Genomic DNA, 17,800 nt, shown 5'->3' with positions numbered 1-17,800 from the left:
TCCACATTATCAACCATAAGGCATTCATGCATAAACATTATCATAAAAACTTTAAATGCATTCTAGGAATCAAAGAGGGGAAAATATTCATTTGACACAACCATGTGTTCATAAAAGAATATAAAACATAAATGTAATATATAAGAGAAAAGAAAAGATTCATCCTCTCTGAAATAGCCACGAAGGCCACAGTTCAGAAAAATTCGGATGATAAAGACACATCAACATGTTCAAAATATCATTCCAAAAAATGAAACTAGCAAGAAATGAGAACTTCAGATGGAGCATCAGCTTCTCTACAACTCGGGTTTGAATCCGACATTATTTAGCAAGCTCAACACTTGCATGCTCCATCAGATCTACTATGCAACAACAGAAGAAGTATGCTCATGAATAATTATCCTAAAAAACATTCTTAGGATATCTTTAATCATGAATTTTAGTTAAACAAAATTAGCGGTTTTTTTTTTTGCGTGTGTTAAAATAATTACAGATATAGTTATTAGGCCACATATTTGTAGTATTTAGTTAGCATTTTTTAGCGAGTGTTTTTATAATTAGCAAATTTTTGAAATATGCCACGTTATTTTCCTATTTTTCAGCATTAGTTGTATTTTTTTTTAAAGTTCGGCCGTTTTAATTGTAAACAAGTAATTCCTTATTTATTTATTAGAAAACAGTAAGGGTTGATTTGAATAAACTATTTTATTTTGAATGATGCCGATTTGTGAAGCAATTATTTTTTAATGTATAACGTCGAATTGGTTAATATTTTCCTGAAAAATATTAAACAAAATTACATATAATTTTTATATCGGGTATTTGTCACTGGTTTTAACGCAAACAATATATATATATATATATATATATATATATATATATATATATTATTGTTAACAATTTCTACTTATTAACTAGTTCAAACGAACTAATATTATTTTCTAATGACAATGCAAACAAAATATATACATTATTGCCAATAATTTTCACTTACTTACGAGTTTGAATGAACTCAGATTATTTCCTATTATTTTCAGTACATTCACAAATCATGAATTCCTCTATCTTCTTCGTTGAAATTCTTTTTTTTTTTTTTTTTTTTTTTTTTTATTATTTTGGTAGTCTGAAAAAGGTAAATGAATGAACAATTTTTGTGTTTTTGTTTCAAAATAACGATTATGGGGTGTTTTTTTAGTCAATCAATCACGAAAGAGATATTATCATGAAGAAAATACATAAAAATTTATTCTCGTGTCAGTTGTTGTTATTTCTTAAAAATCGGAATACATTTATACTTGTCCTTAATTGCAAATTAAAAAACAAATCGTTTTTATATTGTTCATTTGATTTGTTAAGGATATTTTATGTAATTGGATGTGTCAGTTTACATTATTTGACTATTTTCACAAACGTTTGAAAACGTTGGTTATATCCAAATTTTATAGTTTGATTTTGGCTAGAAATCTAGAGCGCCCAAAATTAAATGGGAGAAATTAACGATTCATTAATGTTATGATCTCGATTACAAGCGACGAGCACTACGGTTGAGATACGATTGGCGAGCTCGTAAACACAACTGAGAGTGAGAGAGAGATATGCGATAATAATAATAAAAAAACGTCCCAATCTCTTCTGAAGAAGATAATTTATACTACGATGAGATGCGCTTCTTTGGGAGACATATGTAGACGAGTTCGTCCTTCATTGCCTTTCCTTATACTACATCGCTTGCTTATTTGAATAAGCTCGATAGAAGTCGTCAATTTTCCGGGTTTTAGGGCGAGATTTCATCTCTTGCATTGACTTCGACTTTGTGTTAATCTCACAAATGTAAAAAAAAAAAAATATGATGAAGCATAAATACTATCGTTTACTTTATCCTAATATGTCTATATATAATTGCACATGCAAAAACTGAATTATGTAAAATAAGGAACACCAAAATTCTCACATTTTCTTACCTAATATACTCATGACTTTATGCACCTAAGTTTTTTTTTTTTTTTTAATGATACTTCCCTTTAAAAATTTTGTGCAAAGAATTTTGAAAATTTTGGGATAAAGCAAGAGAAGCCAGTGTCGTTTAGCTCAGCCACGCACCGCAAAAAGCAAGTTAATATACAAAATTTGAAGAAGTATGGGCAACAAACAACATATTTATATGGGACCCCTCAGAAAACCAAAGCGTCCCCACTACACTGTTCGCCAAATTTATTTAATTTTTGACTATATGAAAACGATTTAGAAGAAGACCAAAAGACGTAGCTCAATTCACACTTGCCACGTCATACTTCCCGTTACATCCTTTCCCTTGGCTTTGGCCATCTAAGTGCACTTTATTCTCGGACTATTTTTGTCATTAAGGATTTTGATTGATTTATTATGTTAGCTTCAATACTCGTATTCATTTCTCATTTCCGTGATACGTCGTCGTTAGTGTGACCAGAGAAGGAACGTTTTTCTTATTAATGCTTGTTAGTCTTTAATTAGTTGGGAAAAAAAGACAGGAATATAATAATTAAAAAAAAGAACATAGTATGGTAATGTTGTTGTATCTCACACCCAACAGCACTCTTATGTCGCAGATTTGAAGCGAAATATAGAGAGATACAGATATTTGGGTTTCTTTCTCTCAGCTCAACTGAAACAAACGCATTTAGCTTTCGAACCGCAACTTTTGTCTTTATTTCTCTGTTGCTTTTTCAAAATTTTCTATGTTCATATTTTCTAAAATCTCGCGAAGTGTTGACGGCTGTTAGAGAGAGAGAGAGAGAGAGAGAGAGAGAGAGAGAGAGAGAGAGAGTAGATATAAGTTGATCCGCTTTCCCAAACAAGTCTTCTTTTTTCCTTCACATACGGTCTCTGCATCGGCATTGCCGTCTTTCGGACTCGTTTCCATTCTTATGTAAGTTTTCATTCTTCTCTTTACCTTTTAGGTTTGTGCTCCGCCACTTTATTCCTTTCGGTTTTTGTGGATTTCTGATTTCTGCTTTCAGGTGAAGACCAAACTCGACTACATGTTCACCGAAGGACTCGACAGAAGTGCTCTTCGTTGGGTAAGAGAGAAGGTCAGTGTTTATCCAAACTCAACCTTTATTCTATCCTAAACTAGTGTAACATCAGAGCACTTGCTAATTCTGACATCTCCGTTTTTTTTTGGTCCTGAAATAGAAGGAGGTTCCGATCTCCAGCGCGAATCTAGGACCTAGGATCGATCCGATGGTCCAACTCCGCGGCGGCGGAAGAGGCGGCTTCGGCCTCCCTCCGCCGTCGAAGTTCCGAAGCGGCCATTTGCCGGCCACCGCCATTCCCATTTCCAGACCCATCCCCGGCGACCGAAGCCTCTCCGCCTCCGACATCGAGATTTCCACCGACGACTCCGAGGACGACGGGTACGGCGCCGCCGGAACCTACTCCGTCGAGTCGTCGCCGCCGTCGCAGCGCCGGCCGGCGGCGGGGAGGAGAGAGGACACGCGGTACAGCAGCGAGTACTACACTCAGTCCGACGTCGGGTCGTCGGTGGAGACGCTGGGCGGGATCGGAAGATACGTCAATGGAGTCAGCTCAGCCAGGGCCGCCGCCAATGGGAGGTTTCCGGTCGGGTTCACGGAGGAAGATTCCGACGACTCCGCGGCCAGCTCGGAGTTCTCCACCACCCACGTCGGAGGAAGCATCAACGGCGGAGTGGCGAAACGGAGTCATCGATTCTCGGAGGGTTACGCTTCGAGCGTCCCATCCACGATTCACGTCGAAAGCGCGAGCGCAGTCGACAAGGTTCGTATTTCATCCAGAATGTCTTTTTTCTTATCTTGGTCGAATTTTCTCGTGCTTAATTGTTACGATTTATTCAGAATTTATATTCGAGAAAGCCGAAGAACGGGAAGTTCTCTGACGAGGATGACGTTCCGAGTGCGCCGCCGCTCGGCGGTTTGGCTCCGGAAATAAAACGAGCGTCGGAGAAAATTCCGTCTTCTAAGCTTCATAGTACTCCGAATGGGAAAGATCTGCCGAAAGTGAATACCACGCCCGAGGTGAAGGCTGATGGTAAAACAGGAAACGGAAAGCCTGAACAATTCGTGAGGTTCGTTCATGTCATAAAGCGTTAAATCAACAATTAGAAGAGTTACAGCTATGATTATAAATTGTTGTATGGTCTGTGATTGTACGTGCAGAAGTACCACTGGTTCCGAAGCGGCTACCTTGTCTGGCACAGTTCGAGTCCCGGCGTTTCATGCAAGGTATTTACGATACAAAACAATATGATAATGTTTAATTTTTTTAAATTTTAATTTATTTTTGCGGGACATCAGCGCTCTGGGGCCGTGGCATGCGGTGGTTGCATATGATGCGTGTGTGCGTCTTTGCCTTCACGCGTGGGCCATGGAGTGTATGGAAGCGCCCATGTTCTTGGAAAACGAGTGTGCTCTTCTCAGGGATGCTTTTGGGTCAGTACTAATATCGCTAACGCATTTCTTTTTCCATTGGACTGCTCATTCCTCTAACTATCATATCACCCTTTCTCCTTATTTAAATTGTCTAATATTCTCTCAATAGTGTCCTTGTTGACTATATCTCACGACGCTGAAATCTTGGTTCTGCAAATTGTAGACTAAGGAAAGTGCTTTTACAGTCCGAGGAAGAACTAATGGCAAAGCAGACTTCAGAGCTGGCTGGCGAGAAAGCTGCTTCTAAACCCAAGAAAATGGTTGGGAAGATGAAGGTGCAAGGTAAAGTCAAATGCCAGCTCAACGATCTAGCTCTTGAGAGTACTTGAATTAGAAGAAATAAGAGACATTATTTTCTGTGCAGTGCGTAAAGTGAAATTGTCACTGGACCCACCTACTGGATGCAGCATAACGTCTTATAGACCGCCGTCAATCAAAATGGAAACAATCAAATACCGGTTCTCAAGCTTTCAGTCAGCAATAGCTTCTGGATGGCAAGCTCTCCGAAAAATTCGCGTTGCTCCTCGAATGCCTGCAAATGGTTCGTTTTCGCGGCAAAGCTTTGCGTATGTGCAAGCTGGTACTCAATACATCAAACAAGTTTCTGGTCTTTTGAAAACCAGTGTAACAACTCTTCGTAATAGCTCTTCATCATATGAAGTCACACAAGGTAGGTGTATAATGTGAATGTCTAGTCCATGTACTTAATCTAGATTATTTATTTCTCCATTGAGAAATAATTTGAGGCCGTATATGTCTCCAGAAACGTACTCTTGTTTCTTAAGACTGAAAAGCACGGAAGAAGAAGATGCTGTGAGAATGCAACCTGGATCCGGTGAAACCCATGTTTTGTATGTATTCATGTCCCGATCTCTTACCTTGTTTTTCATTTCTTTTCATTCTTTTGCTTTTGAATCTGTTGGATACATAGGTGCTGACCACTTTACAGCTTTCCAGACAGCTTGGGAGATGATTTGATTGTGGAAATCCAAGATTCCAAGGCAAAGCATTTTGGCCGCGTGACTGTTCAAGTGGCAACCATTGCTGATGACCCGGTAATGTATTCTCGACTCAGTTTGATAGTTAACAACATATTTATGAACTCGTAGTTTTTATATATGGTTCAAAATTCTAACTATCAAAGTGAATATAGTCGGACAAGTTACGATGGTGGTCAATATATCGCGAGCCTGAGCATGAGCTTGTGGGCAAGCTACAGCTTAATATAATGTACTCGACAAGCTCAGACGATAACAGTCATCTCAAGGTGAGTTTCTCTAGCGTGATTGGCCATTAGATGGTCATCGTTATAATATTTGTATGTGACTTTTCTTCTTCCTCTTCTTCTTATGCTTCTCTTTCTTCCTTCACTTTTGGTACAGTGTGGTTCTGTGGCCGAAACAGTGGCATATGACTTGGTTCTGGAAGTCGCTATGAAAATTCAACATTTTCAGCAAAGGAATCTACTGTTGCACGGTCCCTGGAAATGGCTGTTAACAGAATTCGCATCATATTACGGAGTTTCCGATGTTTATACGAAGCTGAGGTGATGCAATCTTTTTGCTCTTAGGCTAGATATTTATTTATTTATTTTAATTTTGATTTTGCTTAGAAACCACTAGGTGGCTGTTACAACCCCTTGGGTAGATAAGCTAGTTATTAAGGAGAGTGTTCCTAAGTCGGTCGCTATCTGTTCTAGCTAAAGATTTTAGCTCCTATTCGTTAGCCATCCTTCACGATTGGCCAAGCACTTTGTAATTTATTTATTTTCCCCCGGGTACTGATTTTTTCAGTTTAATAAAAAATTTGTTGTCCTGAATAAAAAAGAGGAGAGAGTTCCCAAGAGGATTCTAATACTTTAGTGATGTGGGACTCACACTCTTTCTCTAAATTGTAATTCACGATATACAACGATGCAACTTTAATTTTCTATCATTCTATTAAGCAGATATCTTTCATACGTCATGGATGTTGCCACACCAACGGCCGATTGTCTTGTGTTGGTTTATGATTTGCTGACTCCTGTTCTGATGAAAGGTCACAGCAAAAGTACATTGAGCCATCAAGAGGTAAGACCAAACGCTTTCTATTATTTTGCATGCAAATCCTTATGTGGTTTCTATTTTGCACCGGTCTTTATCCTCTCGTTTTGTGTCTGACTATTGATTTTTGTTTTTTTTGTTTTGTGTAGAATCGAATTTTCGGAGAGACCAAAGATCAAATCGAACAGATACTATCTCTAGCTTTCGAAAATTACAAGTCACTGGATGAGTCATCGCTCTCGGGTATTATGGAGGTCTTCAAACCCGCTTGTGGAGTCGCAGCTCCTGCTCTGGAACCAGCCATTAAACTTTACACTCTTCTTCATGACATCTTGTCCCCAGAGGCTCAGAATGCGCTATGCCATTATTTCCAGGTACGAAATTGGTTGCCCCGATGCCAAACTATTCAATACTGTCATACTAAGAGGACTGGGTTGCCAGGTTGCTGCGAGAAAAAGATCGAGAAGACATTTAACGGAGACTGACGAATACATCAGCAACAACACCGATGGGGCTTTGATGGATAACGTTACCTTGTCCACTGCATACCAGAAAATGAAGTCCGTGTGCGTAAACGTGAGGAATGAAATCCTAACCGATATTGAGATCCACAATACGCATATTCTTCCAAGGTACTTTTCTTATTATTAATTTTTTTTTTTTCATGTGCAAGTCTTTGGAGGTATTCGATTGTGTTTTTCTGCTCTTCTAACTACCGTTTTTTTACCCGTCTTCACAGTTTCATTGACCTTCCAAATCTTTCGGCATCAATATACAGCACCGAGCTCTGCACTAGATTACGTGCTTTTCTCATTGCTTGCCCACCGACAGGGCCTTCACCTCCAGTTGCAGAACTCGTTATCGCGACGGCCGATTTTCAGAGGGACATTGCTGGCTGGGGAATCAGGTTTGCTTATTCTTCTTCTGCACCGATTTATTGTTGATAGCTTAGGTTTCTAGCTTCTTACCCATCTTTATAGCACTCTGGGAAAGAATTTAAAAAAGCACGAGGCACTGTAAAAGTGATTATTGCAGCAGCTTTTTGGGGGTATCTGGAACTAGAGAAAATATAAGTAATTTCTAAGATGAAGTGATAAGAATAATGGTTTTTTTATTTTTTATTTTAATTTTTATTTATTTATCTATAATGTTTTGTTAAATTTTCTCATTAATTTTGGTAGTTTTTTAAAAATAAAAAAAGAAGTTAGTACTTGTTTGGTTTCTAACCCAAATTCTGTCTTTTCAGTCCTATAAAAGATGGAGTTGATGCGAAAGAGTTGTTCAACCTCTATATCATGGTGTGGATTCAGGACAAGCGCCTTTCCTTGCTGGAATCCTGCAAGTTAGATAAGGTGCCACTATTTCCTTATGTAGCAAGATCATGATAACTTTTTTTAGTTTATTTATTAATATTTGTATTTGTAATGAAACTCCCTAAACTTATTTTTATTCTCGTTTGATGGCTGCATTAAATTGTAAGTTAAATTCTTGAAAGTAATTTAACTTATGATTCGACGTCTCTTTGCTGAAAAAATAACAAGGGGATATAATCTTATAAAATTTCAGGTCAAATGGTCTGGAGTCAGAACACAACACTCTACCACTCCTTTTATTGATGACATGTATGACAGACTGAAGGAAACTCTGAATGACTATGAGGTCATCATATGTCGGTGGCCCGAGTACACTTTTGTACTGGAGCAGGTATGTAAATATGAGCTCCACTATCTTCCTTTGTTGTTTTTGTTATCCATTCGTTTGACAGTTCTCTCGAATTTTACTATCTAGTTATCTCTGAAACACTCATTGCCATTTTTACACATGACACTTTAGTCCCACCACGATTGCAAGAGGTTAAAACTTAAAAACTGTACAGGCAGCAAATATAGATATACCAGTTGATGTTGCTTACCATTTCAGTCGTAGCTATATTCTGCAACACATCTTGATTTCAGAGAAGCTAGTGTTTTATTAATATACATAAATTAATTGCGATATGCTGATCTTTATGTATATATTTGTATGTGTATTTGATGTTCCTTTCAATAAAGGCTGTTGCCGATGTCGAGAAGGCAATAGTAGAAGCTTTAGACAAGCAGTACGCAGATGTACTGTCACCACTGAAGGAAAATTTGACGCCAAAAAAGTTCGGCCTGAAGTATGTTCAAAAACTTACTAAAAGAACAGTAAACCCTTATACCGTCCCCGATGAGGTGTGTTTCCGTGTCTGTCATATTTATTTTTGGTTCCTGAAGATGCAGACCGTATATTAAGGCATGAAATTTTCCGATTTTGCGTTTTCAGCTCGGGATTTTGTTGAATTCTTTGAAGAGGATGATTGATGTTCTGCGGCCCAGGATAGAAGCTCAGTTCAAATCATGGGGTTCTTGCATCCCCGATGGTGGAAATGCAGTTCCTGGAGAGCGTCTCAGTGAAGTTACAGTCATGCTTAGAGCCAAGTTCAGAAACTATATCCAAGCAGTTGTAGAAAAACTGGCTGAGAACGTGAGTATCGTTGAACATTTTTTTTTTTATTTCTTTTTCCTTTTTATATCACGTATGGCCATAAGTTCATCTATTATGAAAGTGAAAGTGGATAAAAGGATTTCATAATTAAGGAGTTGTAGATTTGACAAAAGGAAAAAAAATTTCTTTACTTTATGTATTTTTTTTCGTTATGTTAATGAAATTATGAGAGAAAAGAAGGTACGAGTTCGTAAACGTAAGAGTTGTTGGTCTAGTGGTCAGGCCCTCAGTCGATTTCCAAGCGGGGTGGGGGGGGCATAGGGACTGAATTCTAGTTTAAAGAAAAAGTAGACCTAGGGACCTGAGTTTATAGTAATGTATAACGTAATTTGAAGTAGACTGAGTTTTCATATTCTTTTTACTAAAAAGTAGACAGTGGAAAATCACTTAAGAAAGTCATATTCTCGACATAGTTCAGTTTCCCCTGATTTTCCCCCACGGATTTTGCTCTTCATAACTAATCTAAATAAAGCTGTCTCGTTCTCTTCCATTCTGTGAAAAAAATAATTCCGTGACGTGTTGTTTAACGTAAATTGTCCTCTTCAGTCAAAGTTACATAGCGCGACGAAGCTGAAAAAGATCCTCCAAGATTCCAAGGAAAGTGTTGTGGAATCAGATGTCCGGAGCAGAATGCAGCCAATGAGGGACCAGCTGACCAACACCGTGACTCACCTTCACACTATCTTTGCAACCCATGTTTTTGTTTCAATCTGCCGAAATTACTGGGACCGAATGGGACAAGTAAGTCAACTCTATGAGTGCTCAAAGTTCAAACTCTATTCTCGCGATTTTCCTTTGTCATTAACACTTGTGTTGACTTCCGTACCAGGATGTTCTCAGCTTCTTGGAGAACAGGAAAGAGAATAGGTCGTGGTACAAGGGCTCCCGCATCGCTGTCTCTGTAAGCTCTTCTTTCCCATCAATACATTTCTACTTCTTATCTTTCGTTATTTATTTTTGTGTCAAATTGCAATTTGAACCCGGAAATTTTAAGGGAAACAAAATAAATATCATTCTAAGGTCCTTGTCTAATTTGAAGGAAATTTCAGGGAGATTTCATTCACCTATAGTGAAAAGGAGTGGAAAACTGAAATTCACTTTTGATTATTTACCAAAAAGCCACACCCTAAATTTTCGATTTTGTGAGAAAATTTCCTTGGAAATAATAAGAAATATACTGTTTCCCGTCAAACTCCACTTGAGTTTCATGTTCGCCTATTTTTCATCTCTCTTTAATACGCCCTTGATGATTTCTCATGTGAGCGCCGGACATGTTTTTGGACTTGGCACAGATTTTGGAAGACACATTTGCGTCTCAGATGCAGAAGCTCCTGGGAAACGCGCTGCTGGAGAAAGATGTGGAGCCGCCGAGATCGATAATGGAGGTCAGATCCATACTCTGCAAGGACGCCCCGGGCCACAAGGATAACAACTACTACTTTTAATGTCCGACATTGTTCGTGTACATACCGATTTGCCAATTTGAGTAACCGTCTCTATCCGAAGCAGACTTACTATCAATATCAATCGAGCACGAGAAGAGAGCATTTGCTGATTATCGCCTTTTTCTCTCCATCAACATGCGTATACAGCTATATAATAATGTACTATAATTACAGCCTAATATAATATAAGTACTATACACACACCTGCTAATTTTGTAGAGGGAGCAAGTTGCCAGCTGCTCTAAAAATTGCTGTCTATTGCATTTTTGCACTGGGGTTCTTTTTTAGAACATTTTTGTTACCTTTATTATATATCATCATATATGGAAGTTGATTGTCTCATTCTTTCTTAATACCTTTTTTTTTTCCTTATCTTTATTTCTGCCCATGGAAGAATTTCGGATAAAAGTCATTACAGCAATGTTTGTAAGTTCATTTTCGTAGCTTATATAATTACTTTTTTGCTCGAACTTAGTTTTTATAATTTAGCAACACTTCTTTCTTTTTGAACAGTTCATCTTAAAAATTTAATCACAACTCATGATCAGAACTAGGTTAATTTGTAGCTTTTATAATTATTTCTTCTCGACCGTAGTTTTTATAAGGGAAACTTGATAAAGCAAGCTTGATAAAGCACGTGATTTGAAAACCAAACCATGTTTTGGTTCCTTTAGGAAAACCAAGCATCTCACCATGTAAAAAGTCCAAATTACCCTTAAATGAATTTTTTTTTTCAAAATCAATCCTTCACTCACTCACTCCCCTTCCCTTCCCTTCCCTCACGTGTGGTTTTTCAATTCTGAAACAAAAAAAAAAAAACGCACAGCACTCTCTCCCATCCCAAACCGAGCCCTTCCCGTCCCAAACCCAAAAAACCCAAAAAAAAAGAAACCGAGCCCTTCCCGTCCCAAACCCCCACGCACGGCCAACCTCCACGCACGGCAAACCCCCACGCACGAATGGGTAAGTTTCGATCCCTAATTCGACGATATTTTGTAAGAGATTTGTTTGATTTCCTGAAAAAAAAGAGTTTGAGTTCGTCATGTTGGATCCAGAAAAAAGTTCGAAATTGTTGTCTGTAATTTCGAACTTTATAGCTGTTATTTCGATTGCATTTCGATTGCATTTCGAAGGTTATGTCGATTTCATTTCGAACTTTTTAACTTGAAAGTGTTGTCTGTAATTTCGAAGTTTATAGCTGTTATTTCGATTTCATTTCGAACTTTTTAACTTGAAATTGTTGTCTGTAGTTTCGAAGTTTATAGCTGTTATTTCGATTTCAGTTCGAACTTTTTAACTAGAAATTGTTGTCTGTAGTTTCGAAGTTTATAACTGTTATTTCGATTTCATTTCGAACTTTTTAACTTGTACAGATTTGACTTCTAATGTATACTTTTTAACTTCTTAACAGGTTCAAACGTTAATATATGTTGTTTATTTGATGGTACTTGGGTGAACAAAGGTACAAAATGGGAATATACTAATGAATCGCGATTCGAACTGCGTGCACTCGCGAAAGACATATCTCGGACGGAGCTATTAATCGCTATGTATGAAGCTTTTTGTGTCGATGAGTCGTTATACGATTTGAAACTTGAAGCTGCGTATGTTTGGGCTGGAAGACCAATGCCTCCTCTCATTTTGGCATCGGACGCTAGTGTGACGTCATTTATGTTAGAGAATTCTGGTCACTCCAAGCTGAGGATTTCCTTGTGCGTAACCCCCGTGAAAAGAAACATTGTTGATGCAGCTCTCGGTACAACTCCAAGCAGGGCAGTTTCACCAACCCCAAATTCTCAGGTAGCATGCTTAGGTATTAGCGTCGAGGTGAATGATTTTCAGGCGCCATGCGATGAAGAGGGTGATGAGGAAGGTAAGGATGGTGATGATGAGGAAGATGAGGATGGCGATGATGAGGAAGATTTTGATGCAAGCGGATTCTATTGTGAGGATGATCCGGTTATGAATGATAATGATATTCCCATGTCAGAGCCAGTACCGGCGACGCCTCATAAGAAGTCGAAATTATGGGATGCACATGTTTCAATTCCCGATTTGGAGGAAAATGTAAGTACGCCTTCATCCACTGGCAGTTCTTCGGACATATGTGTTGGGCAAATTTTTGTAATGGATTTCAGACATTTAAGTAATTTTTTGTCAAGGATTTCAGACATTTCAGTTCATTTTTGTAATGGATTTCAGACATTTCAGTAATTTTTTGTCAAGGATTTCAGACATTTCAGTAATTTTTTGTCAAGGATTTCAGACATTTCGGGTTATTCATGTATACATTACAAACCAAAATATCATCCAAAAAACTAGTCTCCAAAACTACCAAAGTAATTATCAACAAACATTACAAACCCAATTTTCATCCAAAAAACTAGTCTCCAACACTATCAAAGTAATGTTCATCACCCTTTTTTCAGGCTTTTCAGTTTGGCTGTGTTCAATGGAGTGTAATCATCATACTTTATGGGCCGCTTGCTCTTTCTCTTCGAAACTACACAATCCAACATATAATAATTAAAAAGAACATAAACCTTGTCTTCCTCACCATCATCGTCTTCCTCTTCATCATCTTCATCGTTGTCATCATCTCCATCGTTGACATCCGGAGGGTCCAAAGTTTCATCATCTTCATCGTTGTCATCATCTTCATCGTCTTCCTCCTCACCATCTTCTTCTTCTTCACCATTACCGATATCATCATCCGGAGGGTCCAAAGTTTCATCATGAATATTGACAGCTTCGTCAGGGTCAAAAAATAAACCTTCATCATTCTCCACTGCCAAAAATTATGTCACAAAACACCAAAAATTAATAACTAATATTCGAAACAGTATATAAAAAAAGCCATAAAACTCCGAAATCATTAACAATATAAAACTAAAAACTTCGAAATTCACAGTTGAGACAGATTACCATGTGGCGATGGTGACCTCCGCCGTGGAAACTTCTCCGATGGATACCTCTCTTCTTGTGTAGCGCTTCCCGGGACGACACTTACCAAATAATCGAGTTTCTCAGTCGTGTCTTTTTGCCACCTCATGATTTGCTTCCTCATGCGCTTCTGCTCCCTACACATTTTCTTAACATTCTGCTCCACATCACTCAAACGTCGTTCAAGTATTGAAAAATTCTCATCTCCACGCGGTGGGCCAACGCCCTCTTCATTCACGTACGCCGACTTCTTGTGAGCTACAACAGAATTGTAACCCGGATATTCTGGTATACTAGATGAGTGTCTCTCGAGTATGGAGAGATACTTCTTCTCACCATCGGTAGGCTCAAGAGTCGGTGTTGCCTCCACCTATAAAACAAAACTTCGAAATTAATCATACATAATAGTTGTAAAACGTCGAAATGAACCTGAAAATGTACACAAAATCTTCGAAGAAAAAAAGTGAGAAAACATACGCTTTGTCGGATTAACTTTTTTGTGAACCCCTTCTGTCTTGCTTGTTTCATGCTCACCCATTTGAGCATTCTCGGAATGCTATTCTCGCTCAACTTCTTGCCGTACTCTACACCGACAAACTCTATGGCCTCGTACGCCCAAAATTGAACCGCATGAAGAAACCCGTTGACCACATACTTTGCGTCTTGAACCTTCTTCTGCTTCTTACCTCGATTCTCGTATAAGCTACGAAGGTGTTTCGGGTCCGTCGCTAGCAACCCCTCGAGAGTGGCAGCCCAACTAATGTGGCCCCACGGAAACGGCATAAAGTATGGGAGCTCATCAACCATACTTAACAACTCCTCCCAAATACCTTGCCAACTATCCTTCCCTCGTATCACGCCTTCCACAATCAAACACAGTCCGAGCTTGTTGCAGTCTTCTTCGTTCGTGCACTTCAGAAAAGCTGCCTCTAAATCAGCAACAGACGGTGCCTTGTGAAGTTTTTTGTCGTTGTCATCAACGTGTTCGGGGTCAGGAAAATACGTCTTCAACAAACGGTTGCTTGAAAGGTGCTTCTCGAATTCTTCCGTTGACGGAAGCGCACTAAACTTCAGTCCCGTTGTCAAAGCAAACTCGGTTCTTCCGAAACGGATACGATTCTTACCGATACCAAAGTAAATTGCATCCGCATATCTTTGCTTGATGCGTCGTTGGAGAAGTTGGTCTATAATCACATCATTAAAGTTGAACCCCGTAACGGAAGGGGAATCGATCCAACTAAATTGTGTGTCCTTCAACCTAGCCTGTAATCCGAATGCTATAAATCGTGCGCTTGTTTCCTTCAAGTACCCGCTGCCTCTGAAACTTATTTGTCCACTGTACTCCTTACAGATGGGGACTACCAACTCATATTTCGGTGCCTACAAAAAAATGATAAGTTGTCATACAAGTGAGAAAAGTTCGAAATAAAGATTCAATCACTGAAAACTTACTGAAAACTCTGAAATCATTTACATAAACTAACTGAAAACTATGAAATCCATTCCAAATAATAACATAAACTAACTCAAATCCATTACAAAAAATTACTGAAAACTTTGAAATCCATAAAAAAAGATAACTGAAAACTCTGAAATCATTTACAAAAAGTAATTGAAAACTCTGAAATCCTTTACATAACCTAACTGAAAACTCTGAAATCCATTCCAAAATAACTGAAAACTATGAAATCATTTACAAAAAATAATTGAAAACTCTGAAATCCTTTACATAACCTAACTGAAAACTCTGAAATCCATTCCATAAAATAACAGAAAACTCTGAAATCATTTACAAAAAATACCTGAAAACTCTGAAATCCTTTACATAACCTAACTGAAAACTCTGAAATCCATTCCATAAAATAACTGAATACTCTGAAATCATTTACAAAAAATAACTGAAAACTCTGAAATCCTTCACATAACCTAACTGAAAACTCTGAAATCCATTCCATAAACTAACAGAAAACTCTGAAATCATTTACAAAAAATACCTGAAAACTCTGAAATCTTTACATAACCTAACTGAAAACTCTGAAATCCATTCCATAAACTAACAGAAAACTCTGAAATCATTTACAAAAAATACCTGAAAACTCTGAAATCTATACATAACCTAACTGAAAACTCTGAAATCCATTCCATAAACTAACAGAAAACTCTGAAATCATTTACAAAAAATACCTGAAAACTCTGAAATCCATTCCATAAAATAACTGAAAACTCTGAAATCATTTACAAAAACTAACTATAAACTATGAAATCCTTCACATAACCTAACTGAAAACTCTGAAAAAAAATTTCAAAAATAAATCGATAGCCAAAAATCCAACGCAAACTTAAATCTTCATAAATCCCTTCAAACCTCTATGAACTTCACAGCCAAAAAATCCGAAATGTCTAAAAAAAACTACATCACAAACTTTCACACCGATAATACCCAATATTTCATATCAAAACAATTAAGATCACCAAAAATTCATCGAAACTTCAAACCATCAAACCCAAAATCTCCGAAACATATTCTAAACAACCCTAAAAAGTCATAACCGAAGAAACCTCTAAATAATTATGAAACCATTAACAAACCCTAAAACAATGGGACTCAAAACAAACTCACCATCTTCGTCTGGTTCACGACTCGGCTGGACTGGCGACGAGGGCTCGGTTGGTTCGCGAGAGAAGGCTCGGTTGGTTCGCGACTCGGCTGGAGGGCTCTGTTGGTTCCCGAGGATGCTGGACTGGCGACGAAGGACCGAAATGACGAGTGGCGACGACGGGGAGAACTGACGACGGAGAACTGACGAGGAAGGGAACTGACGAGGAAGGAAACTGAAAGAAGAGGGCTCGGTTTCTTTTTTTTTTTTTTTGGGTTTTGAATGGGAGGGAGGGCTGTGCGTTTATATTTTTGTTTCAGAATTGAAAAGGGAAAAACCACACGTGAGGGAAGGAGAATGAGTGAGTGAAGGATTGATTTTGAAAAAAAAATTCATTTAAGGGTAATTTGGACTTTTTACAAGGTGAGATGCTTGGTTTTCCTAAGGGAACCAAAACATGGTTTGGTTTTCAAATCACATGCTTTATCAAGTTTCCCTTTTATAATTTATTAGGGAAAGGGAAAAGACTAGATTATCCTCAAAATCAAAGATTATTTTCAAAATAAACTAATTTGGACAATTGTACTAATAAAATTAGTAGGAGAAATTTTATTATACAATTTTGTCATGTCTTTTTCTTTTCTCTCTTCGCTCTCTTGTTCTGGATTTCATTCGCTCGCTCCTCACACCAATTTTTTTCTCTAAATAAAACCCTCCCGCCGAGAGGTGTACATTGGAATCGGTTTTTCACAAAAGGTCGTTCCGATATGTTGGAGCTTTACCTCCGAGAGGCTCCGCTGTCTCTGGCTGTGTCGCGCGGCTCTGAAACGTCGAAAACCTCTCTGATGTCGAGTATATCAAATCCGCCATCTCCAACTCCCGCGACTCTCTCGTCAACTTCTCCGTGTTGCCATGTCTTCGCCGTCGCGAATTCTTCGACCTTTGTTCTGTAATAAGGCTGATTGACGTCCGAAGCAACGTTCGCCGGCGAGGATGTTCATCAGCGAAGGGGTTGTCGATGGCGGGTCTTCAGTGATGAGGATTTCGATGCGCAGATCGACGACGGGAAGCAGCTTGGCGGCCAGAGAAGGTATGTATCTTCTTGAGCCTCCATCAACACCTAGCTTTGCGTGAATCTGGAATCCGATCTGGATTCGGCTTCATCACTAGTAGCGAACGGAGAATCGGCCTTGGTGAACAAGATCTCACCGGAGATGGATATCGAGTTCAATCGGTTTAGGCGGTTTAGTTGGCTTTTGCTCTGTTTACTTAGTTGCTAAGTAATGTGTGTATTTATTCTAAGTTTCACGTCGTTTAGTTTATAAAATTGACATCGCTTTTTCTTTTCTTTCTTTTTGAGTATGTACAAGGACGTTTCACATTACTGAAAGTCGTTAGTTAGAACACTATTTATTTATTTAAGGGCCGGCTAAAGAACTAACCAAAATGACACCCCTACTTTAAAATTATAGCCAAACTATTAACATATTTAGGAAAATAGCCAATTTATCATGACAACATTCCAATATTCCAATTATACCCTTAGGTTAATATTATTAACTATCATAGTAAATAATATCATCCATAACAAAAAATTTAGTAAATCTAATTAACAATAACAAAAACCACATTAAATCTTATTTGTCGTAACAAGAATAATAGTAAATCTTATTTACCGTAACAAGAATAATAGTAAATCTTATTTACCGTAACAAGAACAATAGTAAATCTTATTTACCGTAACAAGAAAACAATAAATTTTATTTACCGTAATAAGAACAACAGTAAATCTTATTTACCAT

The 17,800-nt window shown here is 38.1% G+C and overlaps 2 protein-coding genes across 2 annotated transcripts; one reads left to right on the top strand and one right to left on the bottom strand.

Moving 5' to 3' along the window:
- The first annotated feature begins 2,629 nt into the window (after positions 1 to 2,629).
- LOC149390633 (pesticidal crystal cry8Ba protein) lies at positions 2,630 to 10,805 on the top strand. Its single transcript, XM_089619243.1, has 23 exons — positions 2,630 to 2,905; positions 2,997 to 3,068; positions 3,172 to 3,774; positions 3,852 to 4,081; positions 4,173 to 4,238; positions 4,311 to 4,445; positions 4,609 to 4,727; positions 4,810 to 5,115; positions 5,209 to 5,296; positions 5,395 to 5,500; positions 5,599 to 5,712; positions 5,828 to 5,991; positions 6,394 to 6,514; positions 6,637 to 6,861; positions 6,929 to 7,119; positions 7,227 to 7,394; positions 7,734 to 7,839; positions 8,054 to 8,191; positions 8,539 to 8,700; positions 8,792 to 8,992; positions 9,560 to 9,754; positions 9,843 to 9,914; positions 10,306 to 10,805. Exons 2-23 carry the CDS (start codon positions 3,018 to 3,020, stop codon positions 10,456 to 10,458), a joined length of 3,714 nt encoding a protein of 1,237 aa, XP_089475369.1. The 5' UTR covers positions 2,630 to 2,905; positions 2,997 to 3,017; the 3' UTR covers positions 10,459 to 10,805.
- Positions 10,806 to 12,872: 2,067 nt separating this feature from the next.
- Positions 12,873 to 16,868, bottom strand: LOC149390632 (uncharacterized). Its single transcript, XM_089619817.1, has 6 exons — positions 16,781 to 16,868; positions 14,854 to 14,861; positions 13,879 to 14,781; positions 13,384 to 13,771; positions 13,016 to 13,246; positions 12,873 to 12,961 (listed from the first exon to the last, which is right to left on the bottom strand). The coding sequence occupies exons 1-6, from the start codon at positions 16,866 to 16,868 to the stop codon at positions 12,873 to 12,875; spliced, it is 1,707 nt and encodes a 568-aa protein (XP_089475943.1).
- Positions 16,869 to 17,800: the final 932 nt, after the last annotated feature.

This window comes from Urtica dioica, chromosome 7 (genome assembly GCF_054948205.1).
Source record: "Urtica dioica subsp. dioica isolate 48M chromosome 7, U.dioica_male_clone48M_v1_H2, whole genome shotgun sequence".
In the NCBI taxonomy this organism is placed as follows: domain Eukaryota; kingdom Viridiplantae; phylum Streptophyta; class Magnoliopsida; order Rosales; family Urticaceae; genus Urtica; species Urtica dioica.
Note: the sequence above shows the minus strand (reverse complement) of the source record. Positions and strands in the feature narration are given on the sequence as shown.

Coding starts and splice junctions, on each gene's coding strand:
- LOC149390633 (XM_089619243.1), top strand. CDS start 3,018: ATGTTCACCGAAGGACTCGACAGAAGTGCTCTTCGTTGGGTAAGAGAG. Junction 4,082..4,172: donor AAGCCTGAACAATTCGTGAG/GTTCGTTCATGT, acceptor TTGTACGTGCAG/AAGTACCACTGGTTCCGAAG. Junction 8,192..8,538: donor ACACTTTTGTACTGGAGCAG/GTATGTAAATAT, acceptor CTTTCAATAAAG/GCTGTTGCCGATGTCGAGAA.
- LOC149390632 (XM_089619817.1), bottom strand. CDS start 16,868: ATGGCGGATTTGATATACTCGACATCAGAGAGGTTTTCGACGTTTCAG. Junction 13,772..13,878: donor AAAAGTTAATCCGACAAAGC/GTATGTTTTCTC, acceptor TTTGTTTTATAG/GTGGAGGCAACACCGACTCT. Junction 12,962..13,015: donor TGAAGAGGAAGACGATGATG/GTGAGGAAGACA, acceptor TGGATTGTGTAG/TTTCGAAGAGAAAGAGCAAG.